General features: G+C 37.8%; 1 protein-coding gene across 1 annotated transcript in view; it reads right to left on the bottom strand.

Annotated features, from left to right (window-relative positions):
• man1a2 (mannosidase, alpha, class 1A, member 2) overlaps nucleotides 1-22725 on the bottom strand; it is a 170929-nt gene that overhangs the window by 84395 nt on the left and 63809 nt on the right. The window contains exon 4 of the mRNA XM_062061528.1: nucleotides 20364-20460. Within this exon, the coding sequence (XP_061917512.1) occupies nucleotides 20364-20460 (97 nt within the window). The remainder of the gene's footprint in view (nucleotides 1-20363; nucleotides 20461-22725) is intronic.

Below are 22725 nucleotides of genomic sequence, written 5' to 3'. Positions count from 1 at the left end.
TGTTCAATAGTTTTCATTAAACACAAGCAGAGGACTAAAAAGGTGTGTTATTGTTTGTGCTACGGCGCCATCCTTTGGACGAGTTCGCTCACTGCAAATGCGGCTAGTTGAAAATGTATTTCCTGTTTTGCCTTGAGCCAAAAGTATAACCGTCCATAGCGTTTCTGCTCGAAAGGATTCTTCATTCATCACTCCAAGCAGCGTTTGTAAGTCTTACAATATACACTACCGTTCAAAAGTTTGGGGTCACCCAAACAATTTTGTGGAATAGCCTTCATTTCTAAGAACAAAAATAGACTGTCGAGTTTCAGATGAAAGTTCTCTTTTTCTGGCCATTTTGAGCGTTTAATTGACCCCACAAATGTGATGCTCCAGAAACTCAATCTGCTCAAAGGAAGGTCAGTTTTGTAGCTTCTGTAACGAGCTAAACTGTTTTCAGATGTGTGAACATGATTGCACAAGGGTTTTCTAATCATCAATTAGCCTTCTGAGCCAATGAGCAAACACATTGTACCATTAAAACACTGGAGTGATAGTTGCTGGAAATGGGCCTCTATACACCTATGTAGATATTGCACCAAAAACCAGACATTTGCAGCTAGAATAGTCATTTACCACATTAGCAATGTATAGAGTGTATTTCTTTAAAGTTAAGACTAGTTTAAAGTTATCTTCATTGAAAAGTACAGTGCTTTTCCTTCAAGAATAAGGACATTTCAATGTGACCCCAAACTTTTGAACGGTAGTGTAACTAAAACAATTCTTACTTACTAAATCTTGTGTATGATGTCAGTAGGAGTGTTTTCATGCTATAGTATTGTAATGAAGCTAGCATTGTTAGCATTAGCTAACATGCTAACACGTTTACGAGAGTCTTTGTTGGTATTATTACCTTACAACGACATTCTATTTGTATTGTTTCAGTTTCGTAAATTCACCAAAACAACACCGTGAAGTTATTGAGTCTGTTTAGCGGATTGGAGAGCTAGCTTCCGCAGCTAGTGGGTCCATGACGATGACTTCTGTTTTGTTTGATCAGCCGTTTTACTGCCGTGTTATAAACACCCTTTGGAGACAATTAAGGTACGTAAATAAACATTCAAAACATGTATATATGTGCGGCTTATATATGGAAACGTATTTTTATTTTATTCTTCTAAAATGTTCTGGATGCGGCTTATACACAAAGTCCAGAAATTACGCTCGAATTGTAACATCCCTTTGAAAACAACTCCAGAAACTCCACAAATCTCTCCCATTTGTCTGCTCTTCGTCTATTCCTACTGAGCGCTCCGATGAGGAAATGCACAGAAGGTCAGGCGGAGACAAGCTGTCCGTGGACACGTGCGACCAAGGGATGGAGCCCCGCTGAGGGTGGAAAGGAGGAGGGCAAGTCACAAGCAGCTGTCGGGGCGGGAATGGGGGCAGTGTTGTTAAAGCTGAGGAGGTCTCGTGGAGGCGCGGCGTCTGACCGCAGGACGCTCGGGACGAGTGAGGGGCTAGTGAGGTGCGGTCACAACGTAACAGAGATAAAATGTTGCGTAGATTTACACAACCATCACACCATCAGTGCATCGACCCTTGAAGCTACTGCTGCAGCTCCGAAAATGCATTTAATAGTGCTCCTGCTCCCAGTATGCTGCTATGCTAACACTACTTTAGCATCCTAGCATCATTCAAATGCAGTAGTGTGTTTCTAGTTCAGGGGTGTCAAAGTCAGGGCCCGGCCTTGAATTATCTATGGCCCCCGGGATGATATTTGATTAGTATTAGAACTGGCCCGCAGGCCACAGCCGCCTGCTGCTGTTTTGCACGCACCAATACTCCATCAGTGTTGGTGGTAGGAATTTTCAAAATGAGGTCCCAGGGACCCCCATCAATAAAAAGGGGGTCCCACAGTAAATTTTGGGGGTTCCACTTTTTTGTAACCGTTTTGAAAACAAATGCTAAATGTATGCATTATCCTGTTATATTTCACATTCTATATTGTGTTTTGGAAAAAGGTTGTCATAAATTCAGGATTCAGGATGCTTTATTATTGTCCATTCTTTAACATGTACAAGACACATAAGAACTGAAATTACATTTTCGGCACAGTCCCACTAAGAGCAGACATACGTTACAGGGAGACAAGACGGGACCGCCAACGGATCAGCCACTTACGGCGCTCCTTAAAAAAGATGGGAAAAAGGTTATATTGGGAAAGGGGGAAAGAGTAAAAAATATCAGTCAAAGGCTGGACCCTCGGGAGGGGGTCCAGACTGAGTCCAAGGGAAAAAAACTCATTTGCCATAGCACACATAAACATGTTACATATAATTGCAACAGAGAGGGAAGGGAGTTGGGACCCTGGAGGCCGGCCTGCTGCTGCTGGGAATTAAGCGGTGGCGAAGGCGTGGGGTGGGGGTGGGGGTGGGGGTGGGGAGTGTGTTTGTGTATATGCCCATTGTCTTTGGGTGTAGTGGTGTCGTGATCATAAGCCCAGGGTCGTTCTGCATGCAATGCAAGCAAAGTTCGACTTCCAGGTGTCGTTGAGGAGGGAGAGAGGTCAAAAGCGTCCATCTTTGAAATTCCTCAGGGGATGATTACAGAACAGCCTGTTCTTGTCCTCAAGGCCATTCGGGGGAGTCAAATCGTAGATTAGGATTTTTGTTTTTTCTCGAGCAGACAATACAATAGCTTGCCTGTTCTATTTGTCCATGCTGGCTGCTCTCATATCCAATTTTTCCTTTACAGCAAGCTTCTCCATGATGTGATCCATCTTGCGATTCAGTTCAGAAATCGCCCCAGACTGTGATCCCACAGCCCGACCCAATCCGTCCATTGGGACGAACAGCCTTTGGGCTCCTTGAGTGGCTGCCATCGTCTTACGAATTTTACGATACACCAGAGCAATGCCAAGCCCAATCAGCAGGTGCCCCGCGATCATGGTTCCAAATAGGTAGATGTCTTCCACGTCCTCGATGGAAAGGACTGAGAGGCACATGATTCTCCATTTGTCCCAGGAATCTCTCACGTACCCCGCAGCAATGGTTCCATTAGGGCAGCCAGGCTCCCCCGAACCTCTTTTCCTCGTCGAAAAGATTGTGTCAATTGAGTCGAGAGTCCAGCTGATCATTTCCCATGTCTGATGTTTAGATTTGGAGGACAGCGCAAAGAAAGAGGCTTCAAAAAAAAAAGTTTAGACAAGACAAGACAAAAGAGAACAAGCAAGGAAAAGACGAGAGGAGAAAAAAATGCGACCGCCCTCACCAGAGGCAAGACAGAAAGAAAAAAAAACGTTAATTCATTAAAAAAAATAATACAAAAGAAAACAAATGTTTATGCATATGTAAATGTATTCAGTTATAAACATTCATTCACTTTCTTCTTTCCTTCATGGATCTAAACTTCACCGCTGCCAGTATTTTTTTCTATATTTTTATTGTATCATTTTCAGACTGTGTTTGTTCTATTTTTGGCCAAAGTAAGACAAAGAAAACAATCTGAAGTTGTCTTTATTTTTTAGTTATAATGCCATGATTTTAATATTCCGGCCCCCGTGTGCACAGATTTTCCTCCATGGGGCCCCTGAGCTAAAATGAGTTTGACACCCCTGTTCTAGTTGATACAATCAGTTGGACTAAGGCAGGGGTCGCCAACCCGTCAATCGCGATTGACCAGTCGATTTTTGGGACCCTATAGATTGATCGCCTAATTATATAAAAAAAATTATATATATACATATATATATATATATATATATATATATATATATATATATATATATATATATATATATATATATATATATATATATATATATATATATATATATATATATTGATATGACATCCGTGACACAACCACCCGGAGAGTGATCAAGCACGCATTTGAACCCCTGCACCTCGCCGCTCTCTCTTCAGCCTCTTATCCCGCAGCTCTCGACACTGCGGCCCCACCCTTCGAGCACGGCTGCACAATTCACCCGCTCGTGTTGCAAACGCGCCTGGCATGACGTGCACGCAAATCATGGAGCTGCAACAATGCATAAAGGCCGACTGTTGCATCCAGCATCAAACAACTCTTCCCTCAACCACGACCGTCATCGCTCGCCTGCGACGTGAAGCGAACAAGCCGAATACTAGAGTCTGTGAACATTGCTCCAAAGTACGGATTTTCTGTTGATTTATTGTGAATACAAAAGTAAACATTGACATGTGCAAAGGCAGTATCATACAATAACAAGGAGGACTTTCCAGTTCATCCCCTCTTTATCACACAGGAAAAACCCGCCAGGTGAACAGCTGATTTTACTACTTCCGGCGCTGACATAAGATGACTCGCGTCCCATATGTGACCATAAGAAATTTACAACAGTAGTAAGAATATAGTGGTCATAAACAGTTAGCTTTTAAAGCAGGGGTGCCCAAAGTGCGGCACAGGGGGCCATCTGTGGCCCGTTACTCGTTTGTCATTGGCCATAGGCACATCACAAAAAACACCAACAAAAATAGAGAAAACAACAAGAAACACAATGACGAAAAAACTAAATGTTGACATCAGCCAATAATAACCGCACAAAGCTCTGTCTTTAAAAAACAACTAAATATTAAAATAGATGTCATAGTTGATGCAGGGGTAGATTTTGCGTTGGTTTTTGGTTGAAACTAGGGCTGCAACAACTAATCGATTATAAAAATAGTTGGCGATTAATTTAGTCATCGATTCGTTGGGTCTATGCTATGCGCATGCGCAGAGGCAATTTTTTGTATTTTTTTTTTGTATTTTTTTTCTATAAAACTTTATTTATAAACTGCAAAATGTACAAACAGCTGAGAAACAATAATCAAAATAAGTATGGTGCCAGTATGCTGTTTTTTTTTTCAATAAAATACTGGAAAGGATAGAAATGTAGTTTGTCTCTTGTATCCGATTATTAATCGAAGTAATAATCGACAGATTAATCGATTATCAAATTAATCGTTAGTTGCAGCCCTAGTTGAGACCAGGGGATCTTGGGCTTGAAAAGGTTGGACTAAGGTGTTTAAATGTATTCTAATATTTAGGACTGGGCGATATGAAAAAAAAAGTATATCTCGATATATTTGTACTTAAACTCGATATTGGATATAAATCTCGATATATTTTCCAGTGAAAGTATACATTTAAAGATATTCATTCTTAAACGAGATTCAATGAAATTGAAGTGAATGACAACTGTATTGTAAACAGTCAGTGGCACTTTTATTAACCCAGTTAGTCAAGATGGGTGTTAACAGCACATAAAATAAACTGTTTAAGTAGCACAGAATTACATAACATAAATAAAATTACAAAATATTTCTACATAAAATAAATAACATAGCTGTGCAAATAATAAAACATGTATCAAACTCAGATTAAAAAAAAAAATTGCAGGCATTTATTGTGCGAAATATGCCCGGCTTGGCAACTCGAGAACAGTTTAGATTTGGGCTTACATGGTAAACAAAGCAAATGAATGTTTTATCCAGACGCATACATTTGTCCAAATGTGGCCAAATAGACGCATTGTGGGTTTCCTGGACGTCGTCTACATCCCTAAAAGAAAAATCTAAGGAAAAGAATCCCTCTGCCATCTTCCACTAGTTTTGTTTAATATATAATTCGCCCGCTTGAATATTCTCGTCGTCATTTGGGATGTCTGTTGTGATTTCCCTTCCTGGTTCGATGACCCGCAAAAGCAACATCAAATAGTTTATTCCTTCGCTGTATACTTTTAGTATGGGGACAAGTGCGTCTGTCTCCAATATTGTCCACACCTGTCTCCATCTAAACACAGCAGTGCCCTCTTAAACGCACACCGGGAAGAGAGGGAAAACTGACGTTAAACCAAGCGCTTGGCTCTGTTTACTCCGAGGGGAAATCTCCAGAGCGAAGTCTGTGTAGCTTGTCCGCCATGATTATCAAGCCAAACACCGCTAGTGCGCATGCGCCTGACTTCGTGTTGCCTAAAATGCATTATTAAATGACGGTTTTTCGGTAATTAAAAAATTAGACGGTATTACTAACCGTCTGGAAATTTATCGCAAATCATTATACCGTTCGTTATTACATCCCTGGTCCATTAACAAGTAAAAAGCCAAGGGCGGTCACGGCATGTTGCGCCCTATCTTGCCTCTGATTGGCCTGTCCCTAATGTTTTTGCTTTAATCTTAACCAATCATGACTCACCATAGTAAACAACCAACCAATCATGGATGTTCTTATACGTGCAAGCACGTCTTGGAAGCAGGAAGGGGAGGGGTTTAGTAGCCCATGGAGTGTTGAGAGGGAGTGGGAAGCGGGGAACAACAAGGAACACAACAAATAAGCGGCGTTCGGTCATTTTAATGTGAAATAAATTATATCGATATTACAATATTTTCTTAATTCATATCTTGTTTAAAAATATATCGATATACCTTACAAACTCGATATATCGCCCAGCCTTACAAATAGTCTGTTTTTAGTTGCACTAAACTCTAAAAAAAAAATGTTTCTCTCACACCAAGTAATGTCGGATGCAGAGTATTCTAATGCGACGGACAAACATCCAAATATGGATCATTCAAGCATGTTCAATAAAGTACAATAGAACACGATTTACAAACCTCTCTGTTTGCAAACTTTTTGATTAACGAACTTGTATACGAAAGTATATTAGTCCTCAGTTGATATCTATAATTTTTTACATTTCTTATGTCCTATGGAAAGAATATGAAATGTAAACTTCTTATTTCAAAGGTAACTTCCTCTGATTATAATGCCCTCAGCTATTGAGGCAGAAAGGAAATGTCAACACAAGCAAGGAAAACACTCAATGTCAACAAAATATTAAAATTAGGGATGTCCGATAATGGCTTTTTGCCGATATCCGATATTCCGATATTACCCAACTCTTTAATTACTGATACCGATATCAACCGATACCGATATCAACCGATACCGATATATACAGTCGTGGAATTAACACATTAATATGCCTAATTTGGACAACCAGGTATGGTGACGATAAGGTCCTTTTTAAAAAAAAATTATAAAATAAAATAAGATAAATCAATTCTAAACATTTTCTTGAATAAAAAAGAAAGTAAAACAATATAAAAACAGTTACAAAGAAACTAGTAATTAATGAAAATGAGTCAAATTAACTGTTAAAGGTTAGTACTATTAGTGGACCAGCAGCACGCACAATCATGTGTGCTTACGGACTGTATCCCTTGCAGACTGTATTGATATATATTGATATATAATGTAGGAACCAGAATATTAATAACAGAAAGAAACAACCCTTTTGTGTGAATGAGTGTAAATGAGGGAGGGAGGTTTTTTGGGTTGGTGCACTAATTGTAAGTGTATCTTGTGTTTTTTATGTTGATTTAATAAAAATAAAAAAAACATTAAAAAAACAAAACGATACCGATTAAAAAAAACTCAGATACTGATAATTTCCGATATAGATAGATAGATAGTACTTTATTGATTCCTTCAGGAGAGTTCCCTCAGGAAAATTAAAATTCCAGCAGCAGTGTACAGAATTGAGATCAAATTTAAAAGTAAAAAGTAAATAATGGGTGTATAACTGAAAACAACATAGAAAAATATTACAGTAGAACAAAAATAAAAAGCAACAATGGGAATAAAAATATAACAGTAAAATAAGAATATAACAAGAGAAACTAGGCAGTAGTGACCATGTTATGAAAAATTATTGCACTGTTATTGTTTTGCATCCCCTGTCATCCTAGTACCCCCCATCCCTCCCAGAGAGGAGTTGTACAGTCTAATGGCGTGTGGGACAAAGGAGTTTTTTAGTCTATTAGTCCTGCACTTGGGATGAAGCTTGGGATGATATTACATTTTAAAGCATTTATCGGCCGATATTATCAGACATCTCTAATTAAAATCACATTGAACACTTAACAATAAGCTCTTAAAATGAAATAATATGTAATAAATGCTTCATAAAGTGTAAGAAAATAGTGCAAAGTGGGGAGAGAAAGCTGAGAATAACTTTTTTCTGCTGGTTTAGTGCCAGGAAGTTGCAGCTGTGCTCTAAAGGGTGAGCGCGGTATTAGTGGGGACGAGTGCCTTGCATCATTTACAGACCACATTAGTCTGACTACAGTCCCTTTGAAAACATCCAAAAAAGTGCCGTACTGGCCAGGTGAATTTTCCTCTTTTAACCACAAGTTCTTCAATTTTACTTTCTCTTCTCACCCCATGCAAAGAATCAACCGCCAGACAACAAGATGGCGCAACAAATGTTCTATAGTTGACAAAAACAGCCCATGGGGGTGTCTCCAAGCCATTTTCTCTGCCTGCACATTCGATCCATCTGCCTCAATTGGCACCTTAACAGAACACTTCCATTTCCACCATTATCTCCCATCCTTCAGAGCTGCCCGGCTCATTCGCTGTGCCACTTTGGTGAGAGCGCAAGCCTCCGCAGCTCATACTAGCCAAACAAAGTCATTACTCAGCTCGGTCCCTCGCACACAAAATAACAAGGCTTTGTGGAGCGCCGGCGCCTCGGAGATGATGAGGTGTTTTGTCTGCATATAACGCATCGTCGCTTTTGGATTCACACCAGGAAAATGGAGGTTTAAAATGTGTCTGCATTAAGTGCAACAGTGGAACCTACGTCAAAAAAGCGCTTTGATGGGTTTTTGATAAAAAACAAATTTTTAACTATGTGTAGGAGGAGCGTGGGACAGGAAAGAAACAGTTAAAGGATTTGCGTGTCAAAAACAGCACTGTGTATGTTTCCTCATTCTTGTTATGATTACACATTCATGTATTGTTATCATTTGGTGCTGATACAAAGTCTTGGTGTTGGAGGTCTTGTCTCTACGGAAACCAACCTTTTTTGATGACATTTGTATTATTGTGTTCCTTGGCTTAGGAGGACCGCTTTGCTTGAAAACGATACTGACAAGGATAGTCTTTGATGTTGGTACCCAAGTAAAAATACACACATGGGGCTGTCAAACGATTCTAATGCTTAACCACGATTAAACTAATTTTGTTCATAGTTAACAAATATTTAATCACCAGTACAGTATTTTCCAGACAATAAAGCTCACCGGTATATAAGCCGCACCCACAAAATTTTAGGGGAACATTTTTTTCCCATATATTAGCCGCACTGAACTATAAGCCGCATATATATATATGTTGTGAAATTAGTTATTTAAACAAACGTTTATTTACAAAACGTAATTGTTTCCAAACAGTGTCTGTAACACGGCAGTAAAACGGCTGATCAAACAAAACAGAAGTCATCGTCATGGACCCACTAACTGCGGAAGATAACTCTCCAATCAGCTAAACAGACTCAGTGAATTTACTGAAGAATTTGTGAAACTGAAACAATACAAAAAAAAAGCCGTTGTAAGTTAATAATATTAACACATATTAGCATATTAGCTCATGCTAATATGAGCTAATACGTTTGATTACCATACGATAACACGTACAAATATGCATGAAAACACTCCTACAGACATCACACACGGTTTAGTAAGTAAGAATTGTTTTAGTTACTTTGTAAAACTTACAAACGTTGCTTGGATTGATGAATTAAGAATCCATACGAGTAAGAACGCTATGGACAGCTATAAGACGGAACGGCACTAAATGGAAGGACATTGCAGCATCAACAGTGTGGTCCAAAAGATGGCGCCAAAGCATAAACAATAACACCTTTTCAGTGCATTTGCTTGTTTAGTTTTTTTAACTATTTGCATTTTGGCCCTCAGCGAAGAAAGAAAACATACATTAGCCGCACCGTTTCATAAGCTGCAGGGTTCAAAGTGTAGGAAAAAATGAGCGGCTTATAGTCCGGAATTTACGGTATTAAAAGTTTTAATTTTTTTAATTAAAATGTTCACCTAACATGGGACAATGTTGGTATTTATGCAGATGTTTGTTTATTAAACATTGTACTTTTTGTTTGAAAATAAATAACAAAAAACATTTATTTAAATGGTCAAAAAAAGTGCGACAAATGTCAATTTGCCCAAAACGTGGGCATTTTTTGGAAAATGTTGATATAACACAAAATGGACAGAAAGACTTTTATAGACACAAACATGCACTTTGTCTGGTAACTTGTCTGTCAGTCTGGGCTCTGGCGTAGTTGCACATACGTCATTTGCATGCGATAACCAGGAAACATTGTGACGAAAAGAACAAAGTATATTATTGTGGGGACACAAAAGCAAGCCCAAATAAGTATCCAAACTAGGGATGTCCGATAAATGCTTTAAAATGTAATATCGGAAATTATCGGTATCTGTTTCAAAAAGCAAAATTTATGGCTTTTTAAAACGCAGCTGAGTACACGGACGTAGGGAGAGGTACAGAGCGCCAATAAACCTTAAAGGCACTTCTTTTGCGTGCCGGCCCAATCACATCTACGTCTTTTCACATTCACAAGTTAATGCAAGGCATACTTGTTCAACAGCCATACAGGTCACACTGAGGGTGACCGTATAAACAACTTTAACACTGTTACAAATATGTGCCACACTGTGAACCCACACCAAACAAGCATGACAAACACATTTCGAGAGAACATCCGCACCATAACACAACATAAACACAACAGAACAAATACCCAGAACCCCTTACAACACTAACTCTTCCGGGACGCTACAATATACAACACCCGCTACCCCCTACCCTCCCGCCCCTCCAACCCCACCCACCTCAACCTCCTCATAGTCTCTCTCAGGGAGAGCATGTCCCAAATTCCAAACTGCTGTTTTGAGGCATGTTAAAAAAAATTATGCACTTTGTGACTTCAATAATAAATATTGCAGTGCCATGTTGGCATTTTTTTCCCATAAATTTAGTTGATTTATTTTGGAAAACCTTGTTACTGTTATTGTTTAATGCATCCAGCGGGGCATCACAACAAAATTAGGCATAATAATGCAGTGTTTCCCACACATTCATTTATTTGTGGCGGCCCGCCACGAAAGAATTACGTCCACCACAAATTTAAAAATATATATATATATATATATATATATTTTTTTTTTTTTTGTCCTGTCCAGCTTATCAGGCAAATCATATAGTTGATGTAGATGCCCATATAGGCTGTTAAGATTTACTTTACAAAAGAGAAGTGTAGGATACTTCTCTTGTTGCCTTATTTGTATTTGACCACTACTGTTTTCTGTTTATTTGTTACGGACTGTGGCAGACACCTCTGTTTCACTTTATGTTGCTGGTAAATAATATGGTTGTAGTAGTAGGCTAAAGTTAAATTATTTAGTATGCACTAATTAAAGGGGCCGAGCTTTTAGAGACATTTTAGCTTTTATATTTTATAAGATATATTTTTTGTAAGAACCACAATTAATAAATATATTTCAGTGAATAACTTATTGTTCAAATCTGTATATAAATATGTACATAAAGTGTTGTAATTATATTGTAAAATGGATGAATGGATGGACGTTTAAAACAAAACTGTTATTATTAATTAGTAAGTATACATTTTTTTAGCCTTTTTAGAGAAAATCATATCATTGTAGTAAATTATGCAAATTACTCGATGATGTCATGTTGACCACGCCCATAGCCACGCCCCCACCGCCACAGGTATCTTGGCAGTTTATGGGAAACACTGTAATGTGTTAATTCCACGACTGTATATATATCGGTATCGGTTGATATTGGTATCGGTAATTAAGAGTTGGACAATATCGGAATATCGGATATCGGTAAAAAAAGCCATTATCGGACATCTCTAACCCAAACTCTCAAAAACAAGGGCAAAAAACAAAACAAAAAAACCGCACATTTTGCAGGTAGGCTACTTTGTAAAAAAAAAAAAAAAAAAAAAAATTGCTTACAATAAACAGACCTGGCAACATTTCTAGGTGTTTATTTTAGATAAAATAAGAACGTTTGTCACACACATTTGGAACGATTGATTGGTATGTCTCAAAATGAGACAAATACACAATCTTAGCAGAATGTGTGACAGTGTTTACAAAACACTGCGGAAGTCGCTGGTGGTGGGGCACTGACATTTGCACAAAACATTATTACACGTCACGCTTGAACATCCCAAAGCAGCTCCATGGCGCAAACACGTTTTGGGTGTCTGTCAAAGACCAGCACAGCTCGTTAGGTCAAACGTCTAAATAAACAACACTGTGTCCAGCGTGCTTCCACACCAGCTAATCTTCTTCTCAGTTTCTATCCAGGCTGATTTGTAACGGGGGGCCCGGCGGTACGGTAAACCCGGCCAATTCCCACCAATCTGGTCGCCAGCAGACTGACAACCCACTTCTTTGGCAGCGGGCAGAAACATCTGTTTTGTGTTTGTCCTCAGAGGTTCAACGACTGGACGGGACCCTCCCTCTTGAAAATAAGCAGCCTGACTGAGTGAGGCCCAGAGCTGAGCGCTTGTCCTCTGGCTGGATTCTTAGGACTTACCAACACTAAGTTCCGAGGCTGTCGGTGGATTTTCACTCACTCCGCTGACGACGCACCTGACAGACACTTTGGAGGGCAGCACTGTGTACAACATCTAGTCCTCATCACATGCCACGGTTGTGATTTTTTTACACTTCTGTTCAAATGTAATAAGCACTTAGTATACTTCTCATGTTTGATACTTGACATACGTTTTGGATGATACCACAAATTCTAGTACCAATCCAATACCAAGTTGTTACAGGTTCATACATTGGTTATACACTACCGTTCAAAAGTTTGGGGTCATATTGAAATGTCCTTATTTTTTAAGGAAAAGCACTGTACTTTTCAACGAAGATAACTTTAAACTAGTCTTAACTTTAAAGAAATACACTCTATACATTGCTAATGTGGTAAATGACTATCCTAGCGGCAAATGTCTGGTTTTTGGTGCAATATCTACATAGGTGTATAGAGGCCCATTTCCAGCAACTATCACTCCAGTGTTCTAATGGTACAATGTGTTTGCTCATTGGCTCAGAAGGCTAATTGATGATTAGAAAACCCTTGTGCAATCATGTTCACACATCTGAAAACAGTTTAGCTCGTTACAGAAGCTACAAAACTGACCTTCCTTTGAGCAGATTGAGTTTCTGGAGCATCACATTTGTGGGGTCGATTAAACGCTCAAAATGGCCAGAAAAAGAGAACTTTCATCTGAAACTCGACAGTCTATTCTTGTTCTTAGAAATGAAGGCTATTCCACAAAATTGTTTGGGTGACCCCAAACTTTTGAACGGTAGTGTAAGTACTCAGTTCGTTGCCTAACATGCGCCTCTGCTCGTTTTTACCTGAATTTGACGAAGACGCGCCCTCATGTCTTAAATTTTTTTTTTAGTATTTTTCGGACTATAAGGCGCACTTAAAATCCTTTCATTTTCTCAAAAATCGACAGTGCGCCTTACAACCCGGTGCGCCTAATGTACGGAATAATTCTGGTTGTGCTTACCAACCTTGAAGCTATTTTATTTGGTACATGATGTAATGATAAGTGTGACCAGTAGATGACAAGTCATACATAAGAGATATGTGTAAACTGAAATATGACTCAAGTAAACAACACCAAAATGTTATATGTTCCATTGCAAATATAGAACATTACACACGGCACTCAAAAATCTGTCAAAATGTTTTTAGTACGACTTCGGTAAGCTGTGAAGCCGCACCATTTGATGGATTGTCGGATAATTAATATGGTGCGTGTATAAGGACCGCAAAATGGCACTTATTAGCAGACATTATCTGGCGCTTTGTTTCACAATATTATGCAAAAACAACTTTTCTTACCTTCTAGTACCTGCTGATGTGTATTTGGGATCTGCATAAGTCCTGAAAATTTGAGCATGTAAGCCATTGTCTATAAGCTTCTTCTTTTGCTCTACCTTCTTATGTGGCATTCATCTCCCGCTGTTGCCATTTCTAATATAAAGTAGTGTAAAGTTCTTACTTATGTCTGTCAGGAGACTCGCTATGGAAGCGCTAAAACATACCGGTGTAGTGAGTTTACATTATTCACCCAAGGGACTTTAGTTTTTAGAGAGTTCCGGTCGGATGTTTTTTTACGGGACACATTTCCGGTGTTGTTATTGCACTAAATAAGTAAATAAGACCGCCCACAAAACGGCGCATCCTGAAGTGACTGTCAGAAAGTGGCTTGAAGATGATCTGTAAAACATCATCTATGCAACATTTTGACCAAAGAACCACCATTTCATGTTATGTACACCACAAGGAAGTGTTTTCAATTCAGAAAAAAAAAAAAAAAAATATGACCCCTTTATTACGCCCTATAATCCGGTGTGCCTTTTCTATGGAAATAGACCTGACTAGACCCGCTCATCGGCAGTGCGCCTTATAATCCGGTGCGCCCTATGGTCCGGAAAATACGGTAATTTTTGGATGATACCACAAATTCTGGTATCAATCCAATACCAAGTAGTTACAGGATCATACATTGGTTATAAGTACCCCGTGTGTTGCCTAACATGCGTCTCTGCTCCTTTTTACCTGCAATGTGATGGGAAAAATATACCGGTATTTTTCAGGGGCAGTATAGTACCGTTTTTAATTTATTAGTACTGGTTTACTGAACAACCCTATCAGATAGTAATCACAATTTCAAAAGTGCAAACCAAGCCAACTTGTTTCCTCTGTTTGGCTCCAAATCCATCCCACTGGCCATTTCATGCATAAATCTGTGGCTGTGAATGACCTTCAAACCAGGCATCTTGTACTTCCCCGCTCATATAAATATTCTTTCCTCTTCTTCGGCACTGTTTCGCCTGAGGAGCAGACTATGCAAAGACGTGACCTAGATGCTGAAAGTAAAGCAAACAGCGTGGCTGCGAGCGGCAGAAATCCTCTACGGCGATCGCCAGATTCACATGAATACCGCAGAGCATTCTATGTGAAAACGATACCCACGTCCAATCTCGGGAGGATTCCACTTCTCACTGTCTATTGATTGAAAACAGTGTTTTTCCAGCATGTTGTGCTTGAGGATACTCTCCCACTCCCACTGGACTACGGGATTTTTAAAAGACCAGATGCTAAGTTAAAGGGTCCATATGTAACAGCAGTATGTGTTGTGTCTTGGTACTTTTGAACCGATATGGTACCAATCAGTAGTACTTAGGACTTGATTGACTGATTGAAACTTTTATTAGTAGATTGCACAGTTCAGTACATATTCCGTGCAATTGACCACTAAATGGTAATACCCGAATAAGTTTTTCAACTTGTTTCAACAGCGGGGTCCACGTAAATCAATTCATGGTAATACAGACACTCAACGATACCAATTTTCAGTACTTTTGTGTGATATCAATTTAAATTGTTTAATAATAAAATTGTCACAGCGTGCTGAGAATCATTGATTTTCTTACTTTCCTTCAGTTGCAATTCCAAGATGGCAGTAGTGTATACAGTAGGCTACGGTGTGTTGCCGTAGTCAGGAAGTAGTCTTTTGTTGAGTCCTACAAAGTGTTTCAACTCTAAGTATTGTACTTATTACACACCAGCAGTTGTACTTTTCATTGGCAACGTTGTGGGTGTATGTAAAATGGCTAATGTTGATCACATGTCTAGCATGTCTATGGAATACATCATGCTTGGGCATTCACACAAAGAATATTCTACACCAAAAATCATGTATTTATTATTATTCCGCCGCGCTCCACAGCCCACAGTCCGAGTATCAAAATATTCGGCTCGACCTGGAATCATAAGCTCCCCCCCAAAATAAAAATACAAAAATATTCTAGATTACCTAGAGTTCCCAGTTTTCCGGGTCATTTTTCATACGGAAAATGAATGAGTCATATTCCAACTTGCACAATTTCCACATTTCTCAACCTATTTGAAACGTTCCAACATGCACACACTCCACTCAACTTGGACAATCAAACTACCATATTCCAAGTTTTAAAAATTCCAGTATTTCCCAGAATTTCCAGTTTTCCAAAGCCCTATTTTCACCTCTTCCTGGAAAGTTTTCACAGTCCACATTTTTCAACCGTTTTTGACCATTCCACCTTCAAAACATTCTTCTTAATTGGGGCAACAAAACTACCATTTCTTTGCTGTAAAAATCTCCAGTTTTCCTGAAATTCCAGGATTTTCAAAATTCTAACTGTTATTACATCAACATTTTTCAACCGTTTAGAAAAATTCCAATACCAACCAATTCATATTATCGAAGACAATTGTTATAGTACCACCTTTTCTCCTCCAAACATATTGCTAGGTATTGTGGCCAAACAGCTACATTTTTGTTTCATCTGACCACAGAACTTTCCTCCAGAAGGTCTTATCTTTGTCCATGTGATGTCAGATGAAACAAAAATTAAGCTGTTTGGCCACAATACCCAGCAATATGTTTGGAGGAGAAAAGGTGAGGCCTTTAATCCCAGGAACACCACTCTTACCGTCAAGCATGGTGGTGGTAGTATTATGCTCTGGGCCTGTTTTGCTGCCAATGGAACTGGTGCTTTACAGAGAGTAAATGAGACAATGAAGAAGGAGGATTACCTCCAAATTCTTCAGGACAACCTAAAATCATCAGCCCGGAGGTTGGGTCTTGGGCGCAGTTGGGTGTTCCAACAGGACAATGACCCCAAACACACGTCAAAAGTGGTAAAGGAATGGCTAAATCAGGCGAGAATTAAGGTTTTAGAATGGCCTTCCTAAACTCCTGACTTAAACGTGTGGACAATGCTGAAGAAACAAGTCCATGTCATAAAACCAACAAATTTAGCTGAACTGCATCAATTTTGTCAAGAGGAGTGGTCAAAAATTCAAGCAGAAGCTTGCCAGAAGTTTGTGGATGGCTACCAAAAGCGCCTTATTGCAGGGAAACTTGCCAAGGGACATGTGACCAAATATTAACATTGCTGTGTATATACTTTTGACCCAGCAGATTTGGTCACTTTTTCAGTAGACCCATAATAAATTCATAAAAGAACCAAACTTCATGAATGTTTTTTGTGACCAACAAGTATGTGCTCCAATCATTCTATCACAAAAAAATAGTTGTAGAAATTATTGGAAACTCAAGTCAGCCATGACATTATGTTCTTTACAAGTGTATGTAAACTTTTGACCACGACTGTATATACACGGTAGATCACCTTGACTTGATCATTTGAAAAGTAGCTTGCTTGCTGAAAAAGTGTGGGCACCCCTGCTATAAAGTATGTTTTATGTAATTTTTCGATTAATCGATAGGTTACACGACTACTTACTAATCAATAGTTGCAGCCCTTTATTCCATGTAAATTAGTATTGCGCTAGCACATATTTAAAAGTGGAGCTTTACAGTACTTTCAAGCATCTTCTTCATGCTTTGTTGACATGGACAATTGTAACATTGCGTCAAGGCAGAGTCAGCTGTGAGTGCTTGACCTGACAATACGTCACATGCAAGCAAAGTTAGATTTTATGTGAATCGGTACCCAATAGTCAATTTTCTTATTCTTGCTTCACTATACAAACTTTTTGATTAACGAACCCTGCTCAAAAACCAATAAAGTTCATAAATGGAGGTTCCACAGTAAAACACATTCACTTGCTCTGGGGTGTTTTAAGCAAATGTAACATGAGAGTAGTCAGGAAGTAGACTACACTTTGTCATCCATGTCGACAGCATGGCTCCGACCCTAAGCCCACGGTTCGAAAGCCCGCGTCCTTATGGACGGAACTCGTGCTGCCCAAAAGCTGCATTGATATCAAAGCTGCGTGCTCCAAATAGTAATAGTTTTTTGTCCGTGTGATGATACCCTGAGGTGAACTGCCGTGTTTTACTGGTTAAGTTGTCTCTGCGTGTTCACCAAAAGAAAACCGAGGGAAATGTGCTGAAGACAGAGGGGGTCCAAAGCAGGGAACTTTGAAGTATGCGCGGTCCACACTGATAACGACATGCTTGTGTAAGAAACACTTGTTGTTTGAAGCTAGGAAGATGCCCGTGCAAGAACCAGGTCAGGTCCATTTCCTTTCAAGGGGCTTTCATAACCCAAGCAGAAAGCAGGACGTTTACTCCACGCTACTTTTGTCGTCTTTTGAGTCAGTTCCACTTGAAACAACAATATAGTAGCCACAATATTGGCTCACACAATAGATGTCTTTCATTCCTGCCTACTACACATGTCATTATACACGTCATTTACATGTCTCATGTCACAGCACACGCTTCATCAACAGTTTTCTCCACTGGCCGCTATTGATTAACAGCCAGAAAATGATCAAATGAAAGGGGACTCGCTGAAAGGATTGTTAATACGCCAGAAGATAATTTCTCTCATTGGTGGACGCTCAAATGACCCACTTTCCACAACGTAATTATTCTATTACAATAATGATTTTTAATTCACCTAATGAGTCATTTTAAATCATATTCATTGAACGAATGATTGTAATTAATTGAATGAATAATTTAATTAATTGAATGAACAAATAATTTGATTCATTGAATTAATTAATTAATGATTTTTAATTCACTGAATGAGTCAATGACTCTCTTTTAATTCCGATTCATTGGATGAGCGATTTTAATTTATAATTCATGGAATCAGTGAAAGACTGAATAATTACTAATTTGTTGGATGAATAAATGATTTTAAATTAATTGAATAAATGAATGAATAATTTTAATTTATTGAATGAATTATTTTTAATTAATTGAATTTGTAAATGTTTTTTAATTAATTGAATAATATAATATATATATACTATATATATGAATAATATATACATAATACATTTTTTAAAAATTCAATAAATGAATTATTTTCTATTCACAGAATAAGTCGATCATCTTTAATTCATACTAATTGAATAAATTATTTTAAATCATTGAATGAATGAATGTTTTTAATTCGTTGAATGATTTTGAATGTATTGATTAAGTGAATGAATGATTGTTATTTTATTGAATGAGTGAATAAATTATTTCTAATTAATTGAATGAATAAATAAATGATTTTGAATTTATTGAATGAGTGAAATAATGACGTTTATTCATTTAATTAATAAATTCAATTTATTTAATTGAATTAATACATTATTTTTAAATCATTGAATTAGTGAATACATTATTTTTAATTCATTGAATAAGTGAATGAATGATTTTTATTTAAAGAATGAATGAATACATTATTTTTAATTCAATGAAGGGATTAATACATTATTTTTAATTCATTGAATGAATAAATGGTTTTTAATTCCCTGAATGCGTGAATACATGATTTTTAATTAATTGAATGAGTGAAATAATGATTTTTAATTCATTGAATGAATGAATACATTGATTTTAATTCATTGGATGAATTAATAATTATTTTTAATTCATTGAATGAATGTATAGATTATTTTTACTTCATAGAATGAGTGAATAAATGATTTTTAATTCATTGAATGAATAAATAAATTATTTTAATTCATTAAATGAGTGAATGAATGATTTTTAATTAATTGAATAAGTGAATGTTGGTAATTAATTGAATGAGTGAATAAATCATTTTTAATTAATTGAATGAATAAATAAATCGTTTTTAATTAATTAAATGAGTGAACGAATTATTTTAAATTTGTTGAATGCATTAATAAATTATTTTAAATTTATTGGATGAATTAATAATTATTTTTAATTCATTGAATGAATGGATAATTTTTACTTCATTGAATGAGTGAATACATTCTTTTCAATTAATTGAGTTAGTGAATGTTTTTAATTCATTGAATGAATCAATACATGATTTTTAATTCATAGAATGAGTGAATACATTCTTTTCAATTAATTGAGTTAGTGAATGTTTTTAATTCATTGAATGAATCAATACATGATTTTTAATTCATTGAATGAATGAATTACTTTTAATTCATTGAATGAATGAATAATTATTTTTAATTCATTGAACGAATGAATTAATATACTATTTTTACTTCATTGAATGAGTTAATAAATGGTTTTTACTTAATTGAATGAGTGAATGTTTTTAATTCATTGAATGAGTGAATAAAGGATTTTTATTACACTGAATGAGTAATTGAATGGATGAAAATGCATGTGGCTGCCAAAATGGAGGATTATATATCCAAGATCAAACGTTTCTGCAAATTAGACCTTCAGACAAAAAAGGTGATCAAAACAAAGTATGCACAGTGCTTCACAACAAATAAAAGGTTCGACGACAAATAATTTAAAAAATTTTTAACAACATGAATAAGATGGTCGGAGTATTTATAAAGAAGGTGGTCTTAGTGAGCAACCTGCATAATTAAGACTGGGGCTTTTAAAAAAGTGTCTAATCCGTGACCTTTGATGCTGGTATGTAATTGAGGACTATGATGCAGGTGTGTTTACTTACCGAAGATGTTGGTGGAATGTCCTTTCTTGGCCAGGGGCTTCAGCTCGTTGTGGCCCCAGCCGTACTGCCGGTAGCTGTCCCACGCGTGCTTCATCATCTGCAGAGTGACATAGCACATGAGACGTCAGACCATTACAGCGGCCTCGTACCATGGAGACGCCAGTGTCCGCGTCTCCATGGCAACCCCAGACGTGAAGACAAGGGCCGGCGGACTCGTCGTGTTCTTGGCCTTCGTGGTTATCAATCGAGGTAATAAGAGAGCGTGACGCCGCTCGGAACCTTTGATTAAATTCCAACGAGCCCACGTGCCAAGGACAAGGACGACAGCGCTTATTTAGACCTCGGAATACTAATTGGGCACTCGGCAAAAAAAAACAAGGTGATTGACTGCGACAGTGACCGCGTCCAATCAGCACGTGCACGGTGCAAAGTGGGCAGGCAGAGGTAATCACATGACTGCAGGGAAAGACAACGTACAGTTTGATTCCGGTCACCCCTGGACGTCTCCATGGATTAGTGTGCATAAACGAACTAAAGCTCGTAGGTGAAACTACCCAAACTGTAAATCATCTCGTGCAATTATTCTATAAATATTTATTGTGCTGTGTAATGAAGCTATTTGAGTGAAGCCATCCTTTCATTGGTCAATTCATTTGACTCCATGATGTCCTAGTAAAAACCACATTAAGCTACATTTAGCCTGAGGAACAGGAATAGAAGACCTCAACAAAGGCAGATTACAGTCCACGTAGGAGATTGGGAAAAGAACGCACTCCCTGCCAATGTGTAAAAAAAGGAGTACCGTACTTTCCAGACTATAGAGTATATAAGACGCACCCACTAAATTATAGAAGGAAAAAATATGCCGCACCTGACTATCAGCCACCCTGGACACATTTAGAACAGCAGTTTCTTTCAATTAAAAAATGAAGCTCAATTTTACACATAAACTGATCTCTGCCGCATGTTGGACATCCCTACACTGCAAAAACTGAAATCTAAGTAAGATGAAATATCTCAAATAAGGGTGATATTTGTCTGATAAGATAATTTTCTCACTAAGCAGATTTTATGTTAGAGTGTTTTACTTGTTTTAAGGGTTTTGGTCCTAAATTATCTCAGTAAGATATTACAGCTTGTTGCTGAGATTTTATGACCTACACTACCGTTCAAAAGTTTGGGGTCACCCAAACAATGTTGTGGAATAGCCTTCATTTCTAAGAACAAGAATAGACTGTCGAGTTTCAGATGAAAGTTCTCTTTTTCTGGCCATTTTGAGCGTTCAATTGACCCCACAAATGTGATGCTCCAGAAACTCAATCTGCTCAAAGGAAGGTCAGTTTTGTAGCTTCTGTAACGAGCTAAACTGTTTTCAGATGTATGAACATGATTGCACAAGGGTTTTCTAATCATCAATTAGCCTTCTGAGCCAATGAGCAAACACATTGTACCATTAGAACACTGGAGTGATAGTTGCTGGAAATGGGCCTCTATACACCTATGTAGATATGGCATCAAAAACCAGACATTTGCAGCTAGAATAGTCATTTACCACATTAGCAATGTATAGAGTGTATTTCTTTAAAGTTAAGTCTCGGGGGCGGCGTGGCGAAGTTGGTAGAGTGGCCGTGCCAGCAATCGGACGGTTGCTGGTTACTGGGGTTCAATTCCCACCTTCTACCATCCTAGTCACGTCCGTTGTGTCCTTGGGCAAGACACTTCACCCTTGCTCCTGATGGCTGCTGGTTAGCGCCTTGCATGGCAGCTCCCGCCATCAGTGTGTGAATGGGTGAATGTGGAAATACTGTCAAAGCGCTTTGAGTACCTTGAAGGTAGAAAAGCGCTATACAAGTATAACCCATTTATTATTTATCATTAAAGTTATCTTCATTGAAAAGTACAGTGCTTTTCCTTCAAAAATAAGGACATTTCAATGTGACCCCAAACTTTTGAACGGTAGTGTATATTGAGTAAAACATGCTTGAAACTAGAATATTAACTGTTGCAAAGCTGTGTCATTTACACTCACAAGTATAAAACTACTTTTTTAAAGTAATAATTTCTTATTTCAAGGATGAAAAAAAAAATCAGGACTTTGACACAATTGTGTCTCATAATTAAAACAGATGACAGCCAAATGGACTTTGCTGTTTCATTTTAAATGAAACAATAGAAAATACGTACTCATAAAGTAGTACAGTTGGCACAGTACAGTAAACTGACAATTAATATTTAAACATTTAACATGTGACATTTCTAACAATTTTGAACAGAAAAGGTTCATGCACATTCAGATAAATTCTTCAAAATTACAATTAAACATTTTTTGTCCGGGGGCCGGGCTGTATATATGCACAGTAAT

Source organism: Entelurus aequoreus, linkage group LG10, assembly GCF_033978785.1.
Source record: "Entelurus aequoreus isolate RoL-2023_Sb linkage group LG10, RoL_Eaeq_v1.1, whole genome shotgun sequence".
NCBI classification, from domain to species: Eukaryota; Metazoa; Chordata; class Actinopteri; order Syngnathiformes; family Syngnathidae; genus Entelurus; species Entelurus aequoreus.
The sequence above is the reverse complement of the archived record's forward strand: the minus strand, read 5'-3'. Positions and strand labels throughout refer to the sequence as shown.